We start from the raw sequence: 17,723 nt of genomic DNA on the forward strand, positions 1-17,723 counted from the left end.
CATATAATATAAGAATTATTTTATGTATTCGTGCATAACATTAAAAAGTATATTCATCCATAGAAACTGCATTTGAAATAATTTATTTAGAAGCTAAAGGTTCGCAATTTGAAATGCTAAAACTCTCAGAGGTATATATACAAAAATGAAAGCTGTGAACCATATTTGTCATTTATTTGTATATGTAGTAGTGTAGGTGAAGATCTCTCATGCATATAAGGTAATTAATTAATTAATTAGAATTAGAATTATTTGTCTACATAGACTGTAACAAACTGACCAGCATGGACTACATTTTTAAGATCTTAACAAAAATAATATAAAATCAACAAGGAAAAAAACAAATCAAAGTAAGTGGTGTATGACTTGGATGTTTAGTTGCGGTATGTAACTCATAATTCATAAAATAATAAGTGACAGGATTTAAAGGGTCAAGTACTCTTGCTCAACATACTGGATTCCTCTTTGCACTTCAGCCAACCCAATGCCCTTTCAGAATACTATCACTTACATAAAGACGGTCAACATGTACAGTGACTTAAAACATATCACAAGCATATTATAGCATTGACAGAGATCGAGTAAGTAATGTAACATGCAAAATGTTACTTTATTCCAACAACAACTTTATTTTAAAGGCTGGAAAAGGCAAAGTTCTATTCTTGGCACGGTGCACCTATGTAACGAGTAATATGATAAGGGGATGGTAAAACTAGAGGTGCACTTATAAATTCATGTCTATTTATTTTGTTCAACAAAACATTTTAAGTTTGTCTGTGTTATTTCTTAAAGTAGTTTGTCTTAATCTATTGAGAGCACAGAAGTAAGAATTTAATGATTTAATGGTTTTAACAGTAACTACTTACTTTCTCACAGCATTATAAATTAGCCTTCTAAAGGCACATTTAAATAAAGGACGAAGGTGGGCACCCACAGTTAAAAAAAAAAATAGTAAACAAGCAATGCCTAATTGGTGCATTTAGGTTAAATAGATCTTTTTTCTTTAGACCAATAAGAAATAAAAACCTTTTTCTGTTATATTACATTTAAATAACTTGCATTCTATTTAAATCAATATATTCTCTAACCTTGTATCACATCAAGATCTGATAGCTACTATTACTTCATATTTATTTGTTTCCCACAGTAAGTTCATTCTGGCATTCTAACTTATTTCAGAGTAATAAATAATCCATTAAAAAACCAAAGTAGAAAAGGAATATCAGGAAACCACAACATTTAATAGAATTACAGTATATAAAGGAAATATTTAGGGTTTTGATAGGAATATAAACTAGTTTAAAAGGCTAAAAACATTTAAAATGGACCACCAATCAACAGTTACAAAATTTATCTTATGGTAAAATAATTATCTTTACCTTGGAAGTCTTCAGAATTAGGCAGCTTTACTCCACAAATTACAAAATCTGTCTGATTTGCCTGTAAACAAATATAGAAAAATAAACACCCTTTAGTCCTAAATTGGCAGACAATTCTACAATCTCTAAAGTACAATAATTATTTTTATTTTTAAATATTTGGCTTACAAAAGTTAAAGTATAAACATTTTACTTTGGATACAAACAATAAATACTTTAAATCTTACCGTACTAATAGGATAAATGTAAGAGAGTTCCGATAATAGCTGTCTACACCGAAAGGTCAGTTGGGCATTGGTCCTCAGCAATAGTTCTCTGCATTCAAGGAAAGGATATACAAATCTTAAAATGGTTTATTGCTAAGACATTTCCTGCCAAAGGAAAGTATGCTAAAGCACATCAACACAGAAGTATAGAAATGTATCTTCCAGTAATCGCTTAATAGTTTTAAAGCTGTGTCAACCTATCCCTCAGAGAATGCTTCAATACATTGGTCCTGTCAAAAGCTTAAGAAACAACTACGCCCAAATTTCTACTAAATGAAGCTATTAAAAGCAATATGGAAGAATCCTTAAGTTAAGGTTTATACATTTTGTATGTTTATCTAAGAATCTTTAAGAGAACCTACTTTTTTTTCCTTTTCCTAAGATTATTGTAGAATTAAAGTAAAAATGTACAACTACTACATTTCTTTCCTAGATTTCCTAAGCAATAATTATCATAAAACATTTAAAGAATATAATGAAAGAGTGATTTGGATAAGGAAACCAAGTAACAATATAATCTAGTTAATATTTTGTGTAATCACTTTCTCAAATGATAAAGATTTTTTGTTTTCAGGGCTATGCAAGTATAACTAATGGTTTTGCAAATGTATTCATCTCCTAATAATTGTGTCTATTTTGACTCTGTATATGAACATCTATCTTTTCAGAAATTATTCACTTAATTTGAATGGCTTGCACCAAGAAAGCTTTCTGTCATTCTGCTTTATTCAAACACTCAAAAACAGAAACACTTTGACATCATAAGAAAAACAGAAAAGCTAAAAATGCATTTTTTTAGCCATAAACATCATTATTTTGTGTTTGATTTTTATTAGTAAGTTTAAAAGAAACAGACTGAAAATCCACACTCAGAAGAACCATAATGATTAAAGATAATAAAAAAGAGCTGTATTTCAGATATTCACAGTTTACTGTGTTATTTATGTAGGTGATATTTTGTTTGGGAAAAGCAAGTTAAATTACTTTTCTGTAAAAAATCAGAAATTCAATGAAAAACATATTCAGTTACACTTAAGGTTAGGTATTCATTATGCATCAACAATTAACAGTCTATAGATATTTTATTTATTTATGCAGTAAACAGTAATGAATGATTATCAAAAATAATGCTTATTAAAATATGTTATTCTTATTTCAAATAACGTTAAAAAACTTATGATATAACATGCAAACTGGAAGCACCAGAAATGATCTGAGCAATTGGTTTACATGTGAGAAAAATTATGGGTACACTACACATAAAACAAAAAATAAAACTTTTAAAACTTTTTTTTCCAGATGGGAAATTTATTGTCTGGAATTTGCATGTTCTGCCTTCCCTAAAATGTGTTCATGTGGTTTTCTTGTATATAAACTCATGTTTGTTTGCAAATTGCAAAGGCAAAAATGTCAGGTTAATTTACACTTTCAAACTGGTACAATGTGACTACATGATGGTGTAACTGTGATTGTGGTAGTTAGTAGCTGACATTACATCCAAGGTTGTTTTCTTTTTATTCTTTAATGTTTATCCTTGTACATCAAGGAATTTATTGGAATTGCTATTTTACATATTCATTATGTCTGAAACAAAGTTCATTTTGATTGTCATTATGTTTGGTGTTTAACACAACTCCATTTTATTTTCTGCCTCTGTTGCTGTGATGTTTCTGTTCTTTGATAGTTGCTCTTGATATGTCATAGGCATGATGCTTTATGAACCTGTGCTGTATGTAGTATGCATCCAAGATTGCGGACAATTTACCGAAACACACTTTACCAGTGTGCCGATGTCTTACTCGTTATTAAATAATGCAATACTTCATTTTTTACTTCGATTGAGGATTATGTATTCCTATGATATTTAGGATTAAAATGAATTTTGGTGTTGACTAAGGCATGTTATTAAGATTCCTGTCCTGTGAAACTTCTAATTCTTAAGAGCCTCTGCCTGCTTCTCTCTAGTCAATCATAATAGCAACAACAGAAATATATGATTTCAAGTTTCTTTACCTTAAATTAAGAATTCTACTTAAAATTCGTGTAGGACTGCTGGATAACTGTATTATATTTACAGATTAAGGAATCTGAAATTCTTGCACTTTGTAACTGACAAAATGCAAAACTACATGCAAGTATAAACTTTTTTTTTCTTTTTTTAATTATTTGGGATGTTACTTAAAACACTTCAGATTAAAAAGATTCTAAAAGGCACTGCACGCATTCCTGGGTATGTCCTCAGATTGGCATACATTATAGATAACTGCCAACTGGGCAGCATAAGCAAAAAAATATAACATGAAATTTAAAATATTTTTGGATGCTAACAGTAAATATCATGGTATAAACCTAAAAGTTTCTAAAAAGATGTATTTCTGACAATTTATATAAAAAAATGACTGTCTTTTTCAAATAAGATCAAACAAGATTTTATTACATTTGATCAGTATATACAGTATATTTAAACTGCAGTTAAACAAATTATGCTGAGAACAAATTTACCAATTAATGAATACTATTTTAGAATGAAACATTTCTTTCATAAGTACAAAAATCTCTTAAATAAAAAGTCCACCGCTCGTGTAATATTTTTACACAACTTGGAATACTAAGTACCATATTTTATTATTAAAAGGAATTCTTACTACTGTACCAAGTGACATGTTAACTTGGTACAGTAATTGAAACATTTTCAACTGATAATACATATCTAGGATGGGCCATCAGTTGTTTCAAATAAATGTTTTGTTGGTCAGTACATTTCAATGTTAGACTTTTGAATTACTACTGTATATACAATAAGAATGAACAGTAGTTTGTACCATAGTGTGGATGACAGGAGAAATGGGTTAGGGGTTATACTGAAGGAAAAGTAACAGGGACAGACTAATGACTGTGATGCTGGGAACTGAAAGTGTGATAATGAATTTCATTAGTGCATATGCCCCATAAATTGGGTGTGCGATGGATGAGAAAGAATATTCCCAGAGTGAGCTGGATTAAGTGTTGGAGAGTGTACCCAAGGGAGAGAGAGTGGTGACTGGAGTGGATTTCAGTGGACATGCTGGTAAGAAAGGGAACAGAGGAGATGAGTAGGTATGGTATGAAGGAGAGAAATGCAGATTTTACGAAAAGGATGGTCATGGCTGTGGTAAATACATATTTTAAGAAGAGGGAGGAACTCAGGGTGACGTACAAGACTGGAGGAAGGTGCACACAGGTGGATTAATCTATGAAGGAGGATCAGCATGAAGGAGATTAGAGACTGCAAAGTGGTGGCAAGAGAAAGTGTACTTAGGCAGCATACGATGGTGGTCTGTAGGATGACGCTGGAGAACAAGAAGAGAAGGAGAGTGAGGGCAGACCCAAGGATCAAATTGTGGAAGTTTAAAAAGGTAGACTGCAAGGTGGAGTTCTGGGAGGAGGTATACGACAGGCACTAGGTGGCAATGAAGAGTTACCAGACAGCTGGACAACTACAGCAGAAGAGGTAAGGGAGACAGCCAGAAGGGTGCTTGGTGTGACATCTGAACAGAGGAAGGTGGACAAAGAAACCTTTGTCAGTAGTGAGACCAGTTGTGTTATATGTGTTGGAGACTGTGGCACTGACAAAAAAAGACTGGAGACAGAGGTGGAGGTGGCAGAGTTAAAGATGTTAATATTTGCATATTTTCAAACCCAGTTAATTCTATTTTGGGTAACTGGGACCAGAAACAAATCCCAGGATCATTAGGCATAACGCAAAGACCAAACCAGAACCATTTGGTTTGTCTTTGTACATACAAAATGCAGCATTTTACATTTTTATAAAACGCACTGCCCTAATCTGTGGCGATGTGATTGACAGTTATAAAATAAGATTCATTTTACTGCTATGGATTATGTATTATGTAGCTGTGGAAAAACACAGGTAAACAAAGCACTGTGAATAAGGTTTAGGGAGAAGGAAAAAAACTTTAAACACCCCAAAAAACTAATTTTAGAAAGTTTTGTGTTTCCCAGTCGCGATAATGCATGAGAAATACATTTTACCATAATGTGTGTGACAGCAGTGAGAAGTCATGCAAAATTACACCTTTTATTGGCTAACTAAAAAGATGACAATATGCAAGCTTTTGAGGCAACTCAGGCCCCTTCTTCAGGCATGATGTGTGAAGCAAAACTCTGCTATTTTGCTCATAACTACGGTCCAGCAACCAACAGCTTCTTCCTCTTATTGCTTCGGCTGCTCCCGTTAGGGGTCGCCACAACGGATTACCTTCTTCCATATCTTTCTGTCCTCTGCATCTTGCTCTGTTACATCCATCACCTGCATGTCCTCTCACACCACATCCATAAAACTTCTCTTAGGCCTTCCTCTTTTTCTCTTGCCTGGCAGCTCTATCCTTAGCATCCTTCTACCAATATACTCAGCATCTCTCCTCTGCACAAACCAACGCAATCTCGCCTCTCTGACTTTGTCTCCCAACCGTCCAAATTGAGCTGACCCTCTAATGTACTCATTTCTAATCCTATCCATCCTTGTCACACCCAATGCAAATCTTAGCATCTTTAACTCTGCTACCTCCAGCTCTGTCTCCTGCTTTCTGGTCAGTGCCATGTGGTATAGCGGGTCCACAGCTCCCATCAAAGGCCAGTTTTAAATAAATAATCACTGCGCTCGCGGCTTGGTGAAGGGGCATGGTGGTTGTGTGGCTGAAGCGGTTCTCCGGCAATTCGCGATGTGGCCGTTTTTCACCTTATTGCACAGGTGAGAAACGGTCCACATCCGTGATTGTTCCTGGGGCTGCTAATTTGCCATAGTTGCCATGCCCTCTTGATAAAATAGAAGCGCAAGTCAGCTAGGGGAAAAAAAGAAAGGAGAGAAACGATCGGAGGTTGCAGGAGAAAGCAGGAAGTAGGAGAGAGAGAGAAAAACGGTGCGGGAGAGCGAGCAAGTGCATGCTCGCACATGCAGCTGTACAGTGAGCCTGGGTGTTGGGCCGACACCCGGGGAGTAGTAGTAATGGTCACTCCCGCTGAGTGATCATGGAGCGGGAGTGACCAGTGATGAAGGGCGGATGACTCTCCGCTTTAGGCCGTGGAAGGCAGTGGGAGTCGGGACTTGGGACGTGGTGTCCCCAGCGTGAGAGCCCTGGTCATTGGGGAATCTCAAGTCACTGTCAGGAGGAGCTTACCGGAGCCAGGGATCAGTGAGGCAATCCCAACAGCTGAAGCAGGCAAAGAGAAGGTCAGCTGTATGTAGGATGACTCCCCTATTGAGCAGTCCAGACGGGAGAAGTAGGGGAGCCACCAGGTAGAAGACACCGGGCTTGTAATGTTTTTAAAAGACTGCTTTCTGCATGGTTTTAACCTCGTTGTTTTTAGAAGACTTTTTTCTATTGTTTTTAACCTCCACGTTTCACAATTGTTTTTATGGATTATTTATTTAATGACTCTTTATGAAGCACCGCACTTATTTATTTGGACATTGTTTTGTTTTAATAAAAGCACTTGATACTTTTTTACACCATCCTCTTGTTCCATTGTTGTTGCCTCACTGCTTAGCTCATCGGTAGCATTACCGACATTACCGACGGTGTTGGGTTTAAGGGCTCTCGGACAGCAGACGGGAACATGCAGCAAACCCATATCGTCACATGCCACTGTCTCCAACCCATATAACATAGCTGGTCTCACTACCATCCTGTAGACCTTCCCTTTCACTTTTGCTGATATTCGTCTGTCACAACTCACTCCTGACACTCTTCTCTACCCACTCCACCTTGCCTGCACTCTCTTTTTCACTTCTCTTCCACAATCCCCATTACTCTGTACTGTTGATCCCAAGTATTTAAACTCATCCACCTTTGCCAACTCTACTCCTTGCATCCTCAACATTCCACTGACCTCCCTCTCATTTACACACATCTATTCTGTCTTGTTCCTACTAACCTTCACTCCTCTCCTCTCTAGAGCATATCTCCACCTCTCCAGGCTCTCCTCAACCGGCTCCCTACTACCGCTACAGATCACAATGTCATCAGCAAACATCATAGTCCACGGGGACTCCTGTCAAATCTCGTCTGTCAACCTGGCCATCACCATTGCAAAAAAGAAAGGGCTCAGAGCCGATCCCTGATGTAATCCCACCTCCACCTTGAATGCATCCGTCACTCCTACTGCAGACCTCACCACGGTCACAATTCCCTCGTACATATCCTGTACAACTCTTACGTACTTCTCTGCCACTCCCGACTTCCTCATACAATTCCACAACTCCTCTCGAGGCACCCTGTTGTATGCTTTCTCCAGGTCCACAAAGGCACAATGCACCTTCTTCTGGCCTTCTCTATACTTCTCCATCAACACCCTTAGAGCAAATATTGCATCTGTGGTGCTTTTTCTTGGCATGAAACCATACTGCGGCTCACTAATCATCACGTCCCTTCTTAATCTAAATTCCACTACTCTTTCTGATAACTTCATGCTGTGGCTCATCAATTTTATCCCCCTGTAGTTACTACAGTCCTGCACATCCCCCTTATTCTTAAATATTGGCACCAGTACATTTCTTCTTCACTCCTCAGGCATCCTCTCACTTTCCAAGATTCCATTAAACAATCTGGTTAAAAACTCCACTGCTGTCTCTCCTAAACACCTCCATGCTTCCATAGGTATGTCATGTGAACCAACGGCTTTTTTCATTCTTCATCCTCTTCATAGCTGTGCTTACTTCTTCCTTGTTAATCCGTTGCACTTCCTGATTCACTATCTCCACATCATCCAACCTCTTCTCTCGTTCTCTTCATTCATCAGCCTCTCAAAGTACTCTTTCCAATCTGCTCAACACATTCTCCTCGCTTGTCAGTACGTTTCCATCTTTATCCTTTATTACCCTAACCTGCTACACATCTTTCCCAGCTCTGTCCCTCTGTCTAGCCAATCAGTACAGGTCCTTTTCTCCCTCCTTAGTGTCCAACCTCCCATACAACTCATCATCTGCCTTTTCTTTAGCCTTCGCCACCTCCCTCTTCACCTTGCGCCTTATCTCCTTGTACTCTTGTCTACTTTCTGCATCTCTCCGACTATCCCACATCTTCTTTGCCATCCTCTTCCTCTGTATACTCTCCTGTACTTCCCCATTCCACCACCAGGTTTCCTTTTCCTCCTTCCTCTGTCCAGATGTCACGCCAAGCACCCTTCTTGCGGTCACCCTTACTACATCTGCTGTAGTTTCCCAGCTGTCTAGTAATTCTTCACTACCATCCAATGCCTGTCTCACCCTCTCCCTAAACTCAACATTGCAGTCTTCCTTTTTCAACTTCCACCATTTGATCCTTGGCTCTGCCCTAACTCTCTTCCTCTTCTTGATCTCCAACGTCATCCTACAGACCACCATCCTACACTGCTTAACTACACCTTCATCTGCCACCACTTTGCAGTCTTCAATCTCCTTCAGATTGACTCTTCTGCATAGGATGTAATCTACCTGTGTGCATCTTCCTCCACTCTTGTACATAACACTATGTTCCTCGCTCTTCTTAAAATACGTATTCGCCACAGCCATGTCCATCCTTTTGGCAAAATCCACTATCCTCTGACCTTCTTCATTCCTCTCCTTGACACCATACCTACCCATCACCTCCTCGTCTCCTCTGTTCCTTTCACCAACATGTCCATTGAAATCCGGTCTAATCACCACTTTCTGTCCCTTGGGTACACTGTTCATCACTTCATCCAACTCACTCCAAAAATCTTCTTTCTCACCCATTGCACACCCAACTTGCGGTGCATATGCACTAACAACATTCATCATCACACCTCCAATTTCCAGCTTCATAATCATTACTCTGTCTGACAATCTTTTCACCTTCAAAACACTCTTGACATACTGTTCCTTCAGAATAACCCCTACTCCATTTCTCCTCCCATCCACACCATGATAGAAAAATTTGAATCGACCTTCGATCCACCTGGCCTTACTCCCCTTCCATTTAGTCTCTTGCACACACAATATATCAACCTTCCTTCTCTCCATCATATCTGCAAAATCTTTCCCCTTACCAGTCATACTGTCAACATTCAAAGTTCCTACCCTCAGTTCCACTCTCTTTATCTCCCCCCTCTTCTTCTCCTTCTTCTTCAGCCAACAGTAGCCCAATTTCTGCCAGCACCCTGTTTGCTAACAGTACTGGTTCCAGTCATTGTTAACCCGGGGCTCGACTGATCCGGTATGGAAATTTGTATTGTCCGCATATTGATTTGGCAAAATTTTACACCAGATGCCCTTCCTGATGTAACCCTTCCCATTTATCCAGGCTTGGGACTAGCAAGAAGAAACACACTGGTTTGTGCATCCCCTGTGGCTGGGTTTCCAGCAACCAAGAGCAATTATCAAATTTAAAAACAACAGGTGAATACCAGTGCTATTACATATTTCTGAATAAAAATGAACATCCAACTTTAATAAACCTGAATCTTACTGCTGTACAGCTAATCCTTTTCATTTTGTTTTCACTTACCTTCTGGCAGTGCAGTCTTTTTTTTGGTCTTTCAAAAAATCTTGATCTGATTGTAAACTTCTATATTTGTCAGAAAACAACTCTTCTATAAAAAAGAAAAAGTTCAAGTAATATGATAAAGAAGTAAAATAATGCATCAATTTAGAAAATGTGTACTTTGTTTTTTTATATACATAGTATCATTTCAAAATATAATATTTTAGTGCATTTCTTACTAAACATTTCCTGCAGTGTGGAATGTAACTTTTCAAAAGTACGCTTTTTCAAATACACTATAACTCATTCTTTGTTAAAAATATTTTTATTAATATTATAATAATGTAAATATTTTAAACATAATAGGTGACTTACACCTTGACCAAAGCTTTTGCTCAAGGAAAGAGCTCTGAACTCATAACAAACAAATTGACATGAGAACAACATTAGAGCTTAAACTAACTTAATATCAGGAGTTACTGGTTCACAAGAAAAAAGTAAAAAAAAAGTTTTAGATTTTTTTTTGATTTTGAGTTCCATTTGTGCAAATCTACTGGCTCAGCCCCACCTTAGATTATTCATTTTCACGAGGTCGTGATATCCTTCTAGAATCTTCCACTAAATATACGAAAGGGTCATTCAAGAAGTAAACATTTGTAACCTGTAAATATTACTGCTGGACTTAGTGCTGAAGGAGATTCCAGGAAGTTAAGTTATGTAGGAATGGTGGTATAAGATGCTACACAGCAGAGAGGTGTTTTACAGGTGTATTATATACCGTGTCACCCTGTGTTATAGAAAGGGGCTGGGAGTAAGTTTTTTTAAAGGATTTAGGTTGTTTTAGGGAGGGTATAACAACTGGATACAAAGTAATTTCTTAGGCTGAATATTGTAAAGTATGACACAGCAAAACCAAGAATTTCAAGTTATGATTGCCAGCAACCACAAACCATAATGTATTTCTTTCATTACATGTATTATATACTTTATCTTTATATATAAACATCTATGCGTGGAAGTGTGTGTGTCTGTCCAGCCCAGAAGTGAGAGGAGGAGTCGGTGTAAGAGCTCCGCCTCCGAGGAAACAGAAAAGTCGCTTAGCCGCTAATAACACAAGCAGGGCCAGCACATCAGCAAAACGAAACCTCAGAAGAAAGACAAAGTCACTTAGCTGGTAACACTGGCAAAACGGTATCACTTTTACTTTTCCTCCAGCCACTAATGCACAAGCAATGCAAGCACGTTGGCAAAACGAATCATCCTAGGAGAGAAATGCCCAGAGGAGTTCCTTTCAATTACCTGACATCTCTACATTTCAATGTTTTTTCTGACGATTTCAATAGTTTTTAGGACCCCGGGCTTTTTACAGGACGGGCTTACACAGCTAGTATGTACATAGTCAATAGGACAATACACACAGACCATATGGTTAATGAATCTGAATTTTGGTACCTAATAATCATTACAATATTAGCTGTTACGTTTACAGCTCTTCACTAGTGTCTGGTGTGTATGACATTCCCATCTAAACAATAACTCCTTTTGGCATGAGGAACATTCTACTAAACTCTGTAAAACGAAATGTGCAAATACTGCAGTGTTTGGCTCAATTTTCAGTTGTATAATATATCAGTTGTTTTTTACTTTTCTTTTTCCAAAATGCTCCACATTATATAGCAGCCCAGTACTTTCTTGTGTTTCTGACATGATGGCTATAAATATCACCATTAAGCCTTTGACATACTCATAGGCTTTATTAACAGTACCTCTGGGCATCGCAGAATACCATATGCAAATTCGACTAGTCAAATTTAAAATGACTGTACACCATCAAACTTTATTTAATAGAATATTGAGCAGCTGAAGTTTATGGTAAGCAGCAAGGTTTACAGGAGCTCTCATATATTTTTTTTGACCATCAAATTTAAAAAAAAAATGTTTATCTTTCCTTCCACTGTGAGAGTGGCTTGGTATAATAAACTTAATCAAATAATAGGTTATCTTCACTTCTTGCAAACTAGTACTGATAGTACTTACAGTGATGGATGTAATGTCTTCAGTGAAAGATGAACAAATTAAGATACAATAACCTGTTCTCACTAGTAGAAATCAGCTATTATGGGGTCTGAGTTTACATTATAATGACTATACACTCAGTTCAAAAAGTAAATTTGGAGCTATGCCGATTTAAGTAAAAGACTTTGCCAATTCATATTTCATCACGCACTGACCAAACATCCTAAACAATGACTACAGTCTGCAGCGAAACAATGGCATGTCTATGAGGTTTGTACTCTTTTCTTTTCTACAAATTACTACATTTTGAAAAAGAACAGGTTCCAACACCTTACACTCAGCATTTTTAAAACAACAGCTTAAGAGAAAGGTTTAAAGGAAACCATAAAAAGAAAAAAATCCACAATAATGCATTTACCTTGTTTAAGTATATTATTATAATAATTTTTAAATACTGTTCCTATATGTCATAACTCTCTTAGTATCTATGCCATTAATCGTAAAAAAAAATTAAAAAGACCTTTAGAATGAGTAAAATTTTAAAACATTTTATGATTGTTTAAGTGAAATCAATTTTTATAGCCAAACAGCACATAAGAATACAAAACTGATATTATCTTCCATACTGTGGTCAATATGCATCTTAAAATAAAATAGATACGAATGAAAAAAATCTTAGTTATTGTAAAATTAGAAAAACTTACAGAGGTTGACTGTAACGTTTTAGAAATTTAACACATCTGCTTGTTTGGAAACCATAAAGCTGCTTATATCTTCAAGCTGTTATTAATGACTTTGTCGATTCCTATTTAACTTTGTTCAAAGATTCATTTCATGCATCCCATAACAAGCAAGATAGAAAAACATCCACAAGCTTGTCATACTAAACATACTGATGAATGCTGTTCTCACTCTTTTTTTCTTTCTTCTTTTACTATTGTCTAACCATCTGGTACACATATTTTAGCTTTCAGGAAGCTAGCTTTCCTTCTGATTTAAATAACCCAGCTTCCAAGTGTTACGATAAAAATGCCTTGTTTCTTTTTGTCTTTAAAATATGTGGCCAACTGAAATGGCATTGACCTTAAAAATAACTGAATACTTGATATACATTAGATAAAAGACAAAGTCTGTTCTTATGCATCTCTATTTTTTCACTACTACTAAAATGTATCTGCACGTACAGTATATATAATGTATAGGTATTTATTTGCAAATGCTGATTGGTATAATATCAAGTGCATAATAAGAAAAAAACATTGGCTCCAATAACTATTTAATCTAAAAAAATAGTTTTCTATAGCACTTTTATAAAGGGCTCCCTTAGAGTGCCACTTAGACCACCAAAAATAAAACAATCAACCAATAAGGATCCTCGGTCAAAAACAGTATTAATAAATAAGAACTATATATGCCAAGATCTGGGTATACACATTCATTTTTCATTGAAGCGGCTATCGTCATACTTGTGTAACCTACTGCTGCACTTTCTTATAAACTGACTTTTTTTCCATTGTACATATTAGAAATTACAGGCTGTGTTATTTCTTTCAATTTTGAAACATAACAAAAACCTGTACTTTATTTATTTCATTTATTTATTTATTTTAAGAAGTCAGATTCTTCCAAACTAATTTTCCTTACTTTCCACTGTTTATTTTTTCTTCAAGGCTGAGTTAGTCGTATAAACCAAGCAAAATGATAAATTACAAAAGACTCCACCATATATATCATGAATGTGGATTGAGTTTCAACAGTTATGATTCATCCAAACCAAATTCTGGTACCATATGCTACAGCAGGAAAAAAAGGGAGCTTCTGAAGTTAAACTTAGTGTTTAATGGTTGCTGTGCTTAACACGGTAATCAAAACCCTAAATTCAGACACCTACTGCTTAAAGAAAAAGCCACCTTTAGGGGAAAATACAAACTCTTTAATAAAAAAATAAACATTTGTCTTGCAGTTTACTTTGGTCTCTCAAAGTACGTTGTTTCTTGACCTTAAATATTAAGAATTGGAATATGTATGTTAAAAAAAAATAATTATCCAGTTTTATACTGATTAGTTAAAAGCATACTAACAGAGGAGGAGGAGGTTGGGAGTACAATCATTTTATAGTAACTATGTAGGAGATTTAAAAACAAGAAAGTTTGAAAATTTTAACTACAGCCTATGAATAAATTGTACTGTTGCTAATAACATACTATTAAATACTATTGTAGAATGTATACAATATTCAATGCAAGAATTCTATGACATCAGAACAGACGAGCTATATCAAATTTTTCAGCAATCTAGCATGTGTGTGATATCTTTAGAAAAATATTAATAAAATATTCAAAAGGAATACTAATAAAACATTAAATCAATATTACAATATATATACACTGTATATATAATAGACAGTGATACTAAGAAAAAATTTAATTCTTAAAATACATTTTATAGATATGAAATGATTGAACATGATTTCATACTCAACCCATATTACTCCTTTCGTAAGCAACATTAAGTAATTACTAGATGTAATGAATCTTCAAAACAGGAGAATTACTAGCTGAACTAAATAGTTCTGCAGTTTTGGGAAAAATTAACCCATAGTTCTGCTAAGAAACAGCCAGGTTCTTCAATCATTTATTTAAGGATAAAGCAAAGAATCAAAACGTTACATAAATTTAAATTAAAATTCTTTAAAAGAAAGAAAAAAAAAACAAATTCTATGTCTTCCAGCCTAGATAATGTTTATAATAAATAAAGATCCTGCTGTCATTTAAATGGCAAGTTCCCAAACCTGAAAAAACATATGCTATATCATTCTCCTCAGTTAAACACAGACTGGCTAAACTCAAAATTATTTATAATGTTTGCTAACTAAACTGCTATTTCTCTGAAACGAATGATGCATTAGGGGGCTCCACTTTTAAATCTGGTGCAAGAACAATTTTTGAAAAAAGGAAATGTAGGAAGTTCTCTGATACTATTTTAAACCCCCATAGTTAATATGGAGTTAAACACATCATACTGTATATTTTTTTTTAATTCCATTAGGTAAGTATAGCTTGCATATACTTTAGAAAACTTACTAATAGTCATTTGATTATTACATGATTTCTCACATATATCACAAATGTAATTTATAATTTTATTTTTCATTATCATAATTTATCTAATTGTAACATATTTATACTGTTTTATCCACCAGGTGATATGTGACAGCTCTTCATATATACATGCATGCATGGGAATTAAAAAAAAAATAGTGCTTGGCAAGTTGTAAACAATTCTGAATGCAAGATGCTTCCAGGATTACAGTTTTTTTGTGCCATCATGCCCTAATGCCACATAAAGTACTGATATTTACAGTAATGTGCAGCATACCTAATGTGGTTAGTGTTTAGTTCTGTGGAGATACGTATACTCACTTTACAAACCACTTAATAATATAATAAATTACCTGGGGCAGTGGCCTGAAGATCTTCAACAGAGAACCTGCTGTGAATACAAATTAGTTCTTGTTTGTGAATACCAAGAAAATGTAAATCTTTCAGCAAACCCTATCTTTGGTGTATGCTGTCAGAAATTCAAAAAGAAACATCAGGCTGCAGTAAGGGGATTTCTTACATAATGGTGTCTGCTACTTAGCATTGAGAGAAGTGTTAACAAAAAAATCCTCCGGTCCTATATATACTGATTAAAGGAGGAGTGGGAAATCAAAGTTAATTAATTTTAACATTTAACTTACTGTACCTACAAATTCTGACCACCACAAGGTTTAAGAATCCACTTTACATTAAGTCAATTAGGTATAACAAACTTGAATTTTCACTTAATCGATTCCAATATAAAAAGCATGGCATAGTGTTTACCCCTACCATCTCACAAATCCAGTGACCTGGGTTCAACTCCCACGCCTGTTTTTTTGTCAGCATGGAATTTGCATGTTCTCCTGGTTGTCCAACTACACTCCATAAATCACAAGAATGTGTTGTGTTTGGTTGAAATTAAGTTTCTAAATTCATTCCGTGAGAGCATGGATGTGTGTATATGAGCTGGCCCTTTGATGTTTTGGCACCCTGACAGTGTTGGTTCCTTCCTTGAGCCTTTGCAGCTAGAACTGGTACTGTCTATTTAGAAAACAAATACTGCAAATTATGTCATTTGATGCAAAACTTTGCTGCAACATGTTAAGAAAAACATATGACTAGCAACAAAGAGTCTGGGCTCTGCTGTTCAAAAATGCAGTCAACTTCCTCAGTTATGAAGTTTCTAAAAGGCTTTCTTCCAAGTTAGGTTCCAAATTATGATTTTCTGTTCATTTCTTTTTTTCCAAAATTTTCTCCAAAGACATAAAGGAAAATTGATTTTGAAATTAAACATTACATCTGGTTAATTTTTGCTAAATTCCAGTTGAATCGAGACTTGTGTTGAAGCCAAAGCAAAGTAACTAGATGAATGAAGAGCTTCCTTTTTTCTACTTCACATACCATTTTGGAAAGATTCTGACATTTAGGCAGTAACAAAGATCAGCTCAGCTGGATAAACTTTGGAATTAGTGTCAAAGTCTAGATATTTGAGACTAGGTTACTGCAAAATGTAGACTGTGAAAATGTACACACTATGTCCAAAGGACTGATGAAGGTTTGGATTTATATTTTTGGATGCTGACTCCACATAGGCCATATAGACTAGTTTTCATTATCACTCATGTCTCTTTGCAAATGATGCCATTTTTATCAATAGTATGTATAGACCCAAAGTCTGTCACAATTATTTCTGACAGAGAACAAGTTCAGTCTCATTCCACTTTAGCAGCCATGAAGTTGCACTATGGAATCATGGAGGAAGCTAGTGATAAACTCTCTTATGAAAGTAAGAAAAGACTAGGGAAACATAACAGATACAAAACAAATTCCATTAAGAATTCAGAAAATGAGCAAAGACTGAAATTTATAATTGAAATAAAACCTACATTTTCTGTCTGCTCTGGTTATAGTTCTTTCATCTAAGATCAAGTTTTGTCTGTATGTGGCTACTATCTATCCATCTCTATCCGGGAAGTTGGAGCCTATCCCAGAAAATTGATGTGGAACTGTGTTTTGCCATGACAATGAAAACAAAGTATTAAATCAAGTTGCCATCTTAGCAGACCATGCATGCCAACTGACAATAAAAATTAAAGATAAAGAGCAATACCACAAGAAAACTGCACGGTGCGTGTCATCACATGATGTCTTGTAAAAGCTGTTTTCAGCATCACATGGCAACGTGTCTTCTAACACTAAGCATCAAGATCTGATAGCTTCATCTCAGCATGGCTCTCAAATCTACAAAGATCAGCTCAAAGGCCAAACTGAGATTATTCTCCCAGTTTTTCTGGAGCCCATTTCTAAAGCTTTCACATTGTAGTGAGCAACAAATATAATCAATAATTAATGATTTATACTATTAATTAATTATTCATATTTTTACAAGCAGATTAGCTGGAACCGACATGCTCTTAGGCAGTATAAATGTTTTAACTTGTCCTGGGAACATGAGACACTACACGAAGACTCAGAAATTACTACAGTGACTAGTTACAG

At 35.6% G+C, this 17,723-nt stretch overlaps 1 protein-coding gene across 1 annotated transcript in view; it reads right to left on the reverse strand.

The window, feature by feature from the left end:
- uvrag (UV radiation resistance associated gene) overlaps positions 1 to 17,723 on the reverse strand; it is a 339,167-nt gene that overhangs the window by 183,585 nt on the left and 137,859 nt on the right. The window contains exons 9-11 of the mRNA XM_028800118.2: positions 10,150 to 10,234; positions 1,607 to 1,694; positions 1,380 to 1,440 (exon numbers count right to left, since the gene is read on the reverse strand). Of these exons, the coding sequence (XP_028655951.1) occupies positions 1,380 to 1,440; positions 1,607 to 1,694; positions 10,150 to 10,234 (234 nt within the window). The remainder of the gene's footprint in view (positions 1 to 1,379; positions 1,441 to 1,606; positions 1,695 to 10,149; positions 10,235 to 17,723) is intronic.

The sequence above is a fragment of the Erpetoichthys calabaricus genome, chromosome 4 (assembly GCF_900747795.2).
Source record: "Erpetoichthys calabaricus chromosome 4, fErpCal1.3, whole genome shotgun sequence".
NCBI lineage: Eukaryota > Metazoa > Chordata > Cladistia > Polypteriformes > Polypteridae > Erpetoichthys > Erpetoichthys calabaricus.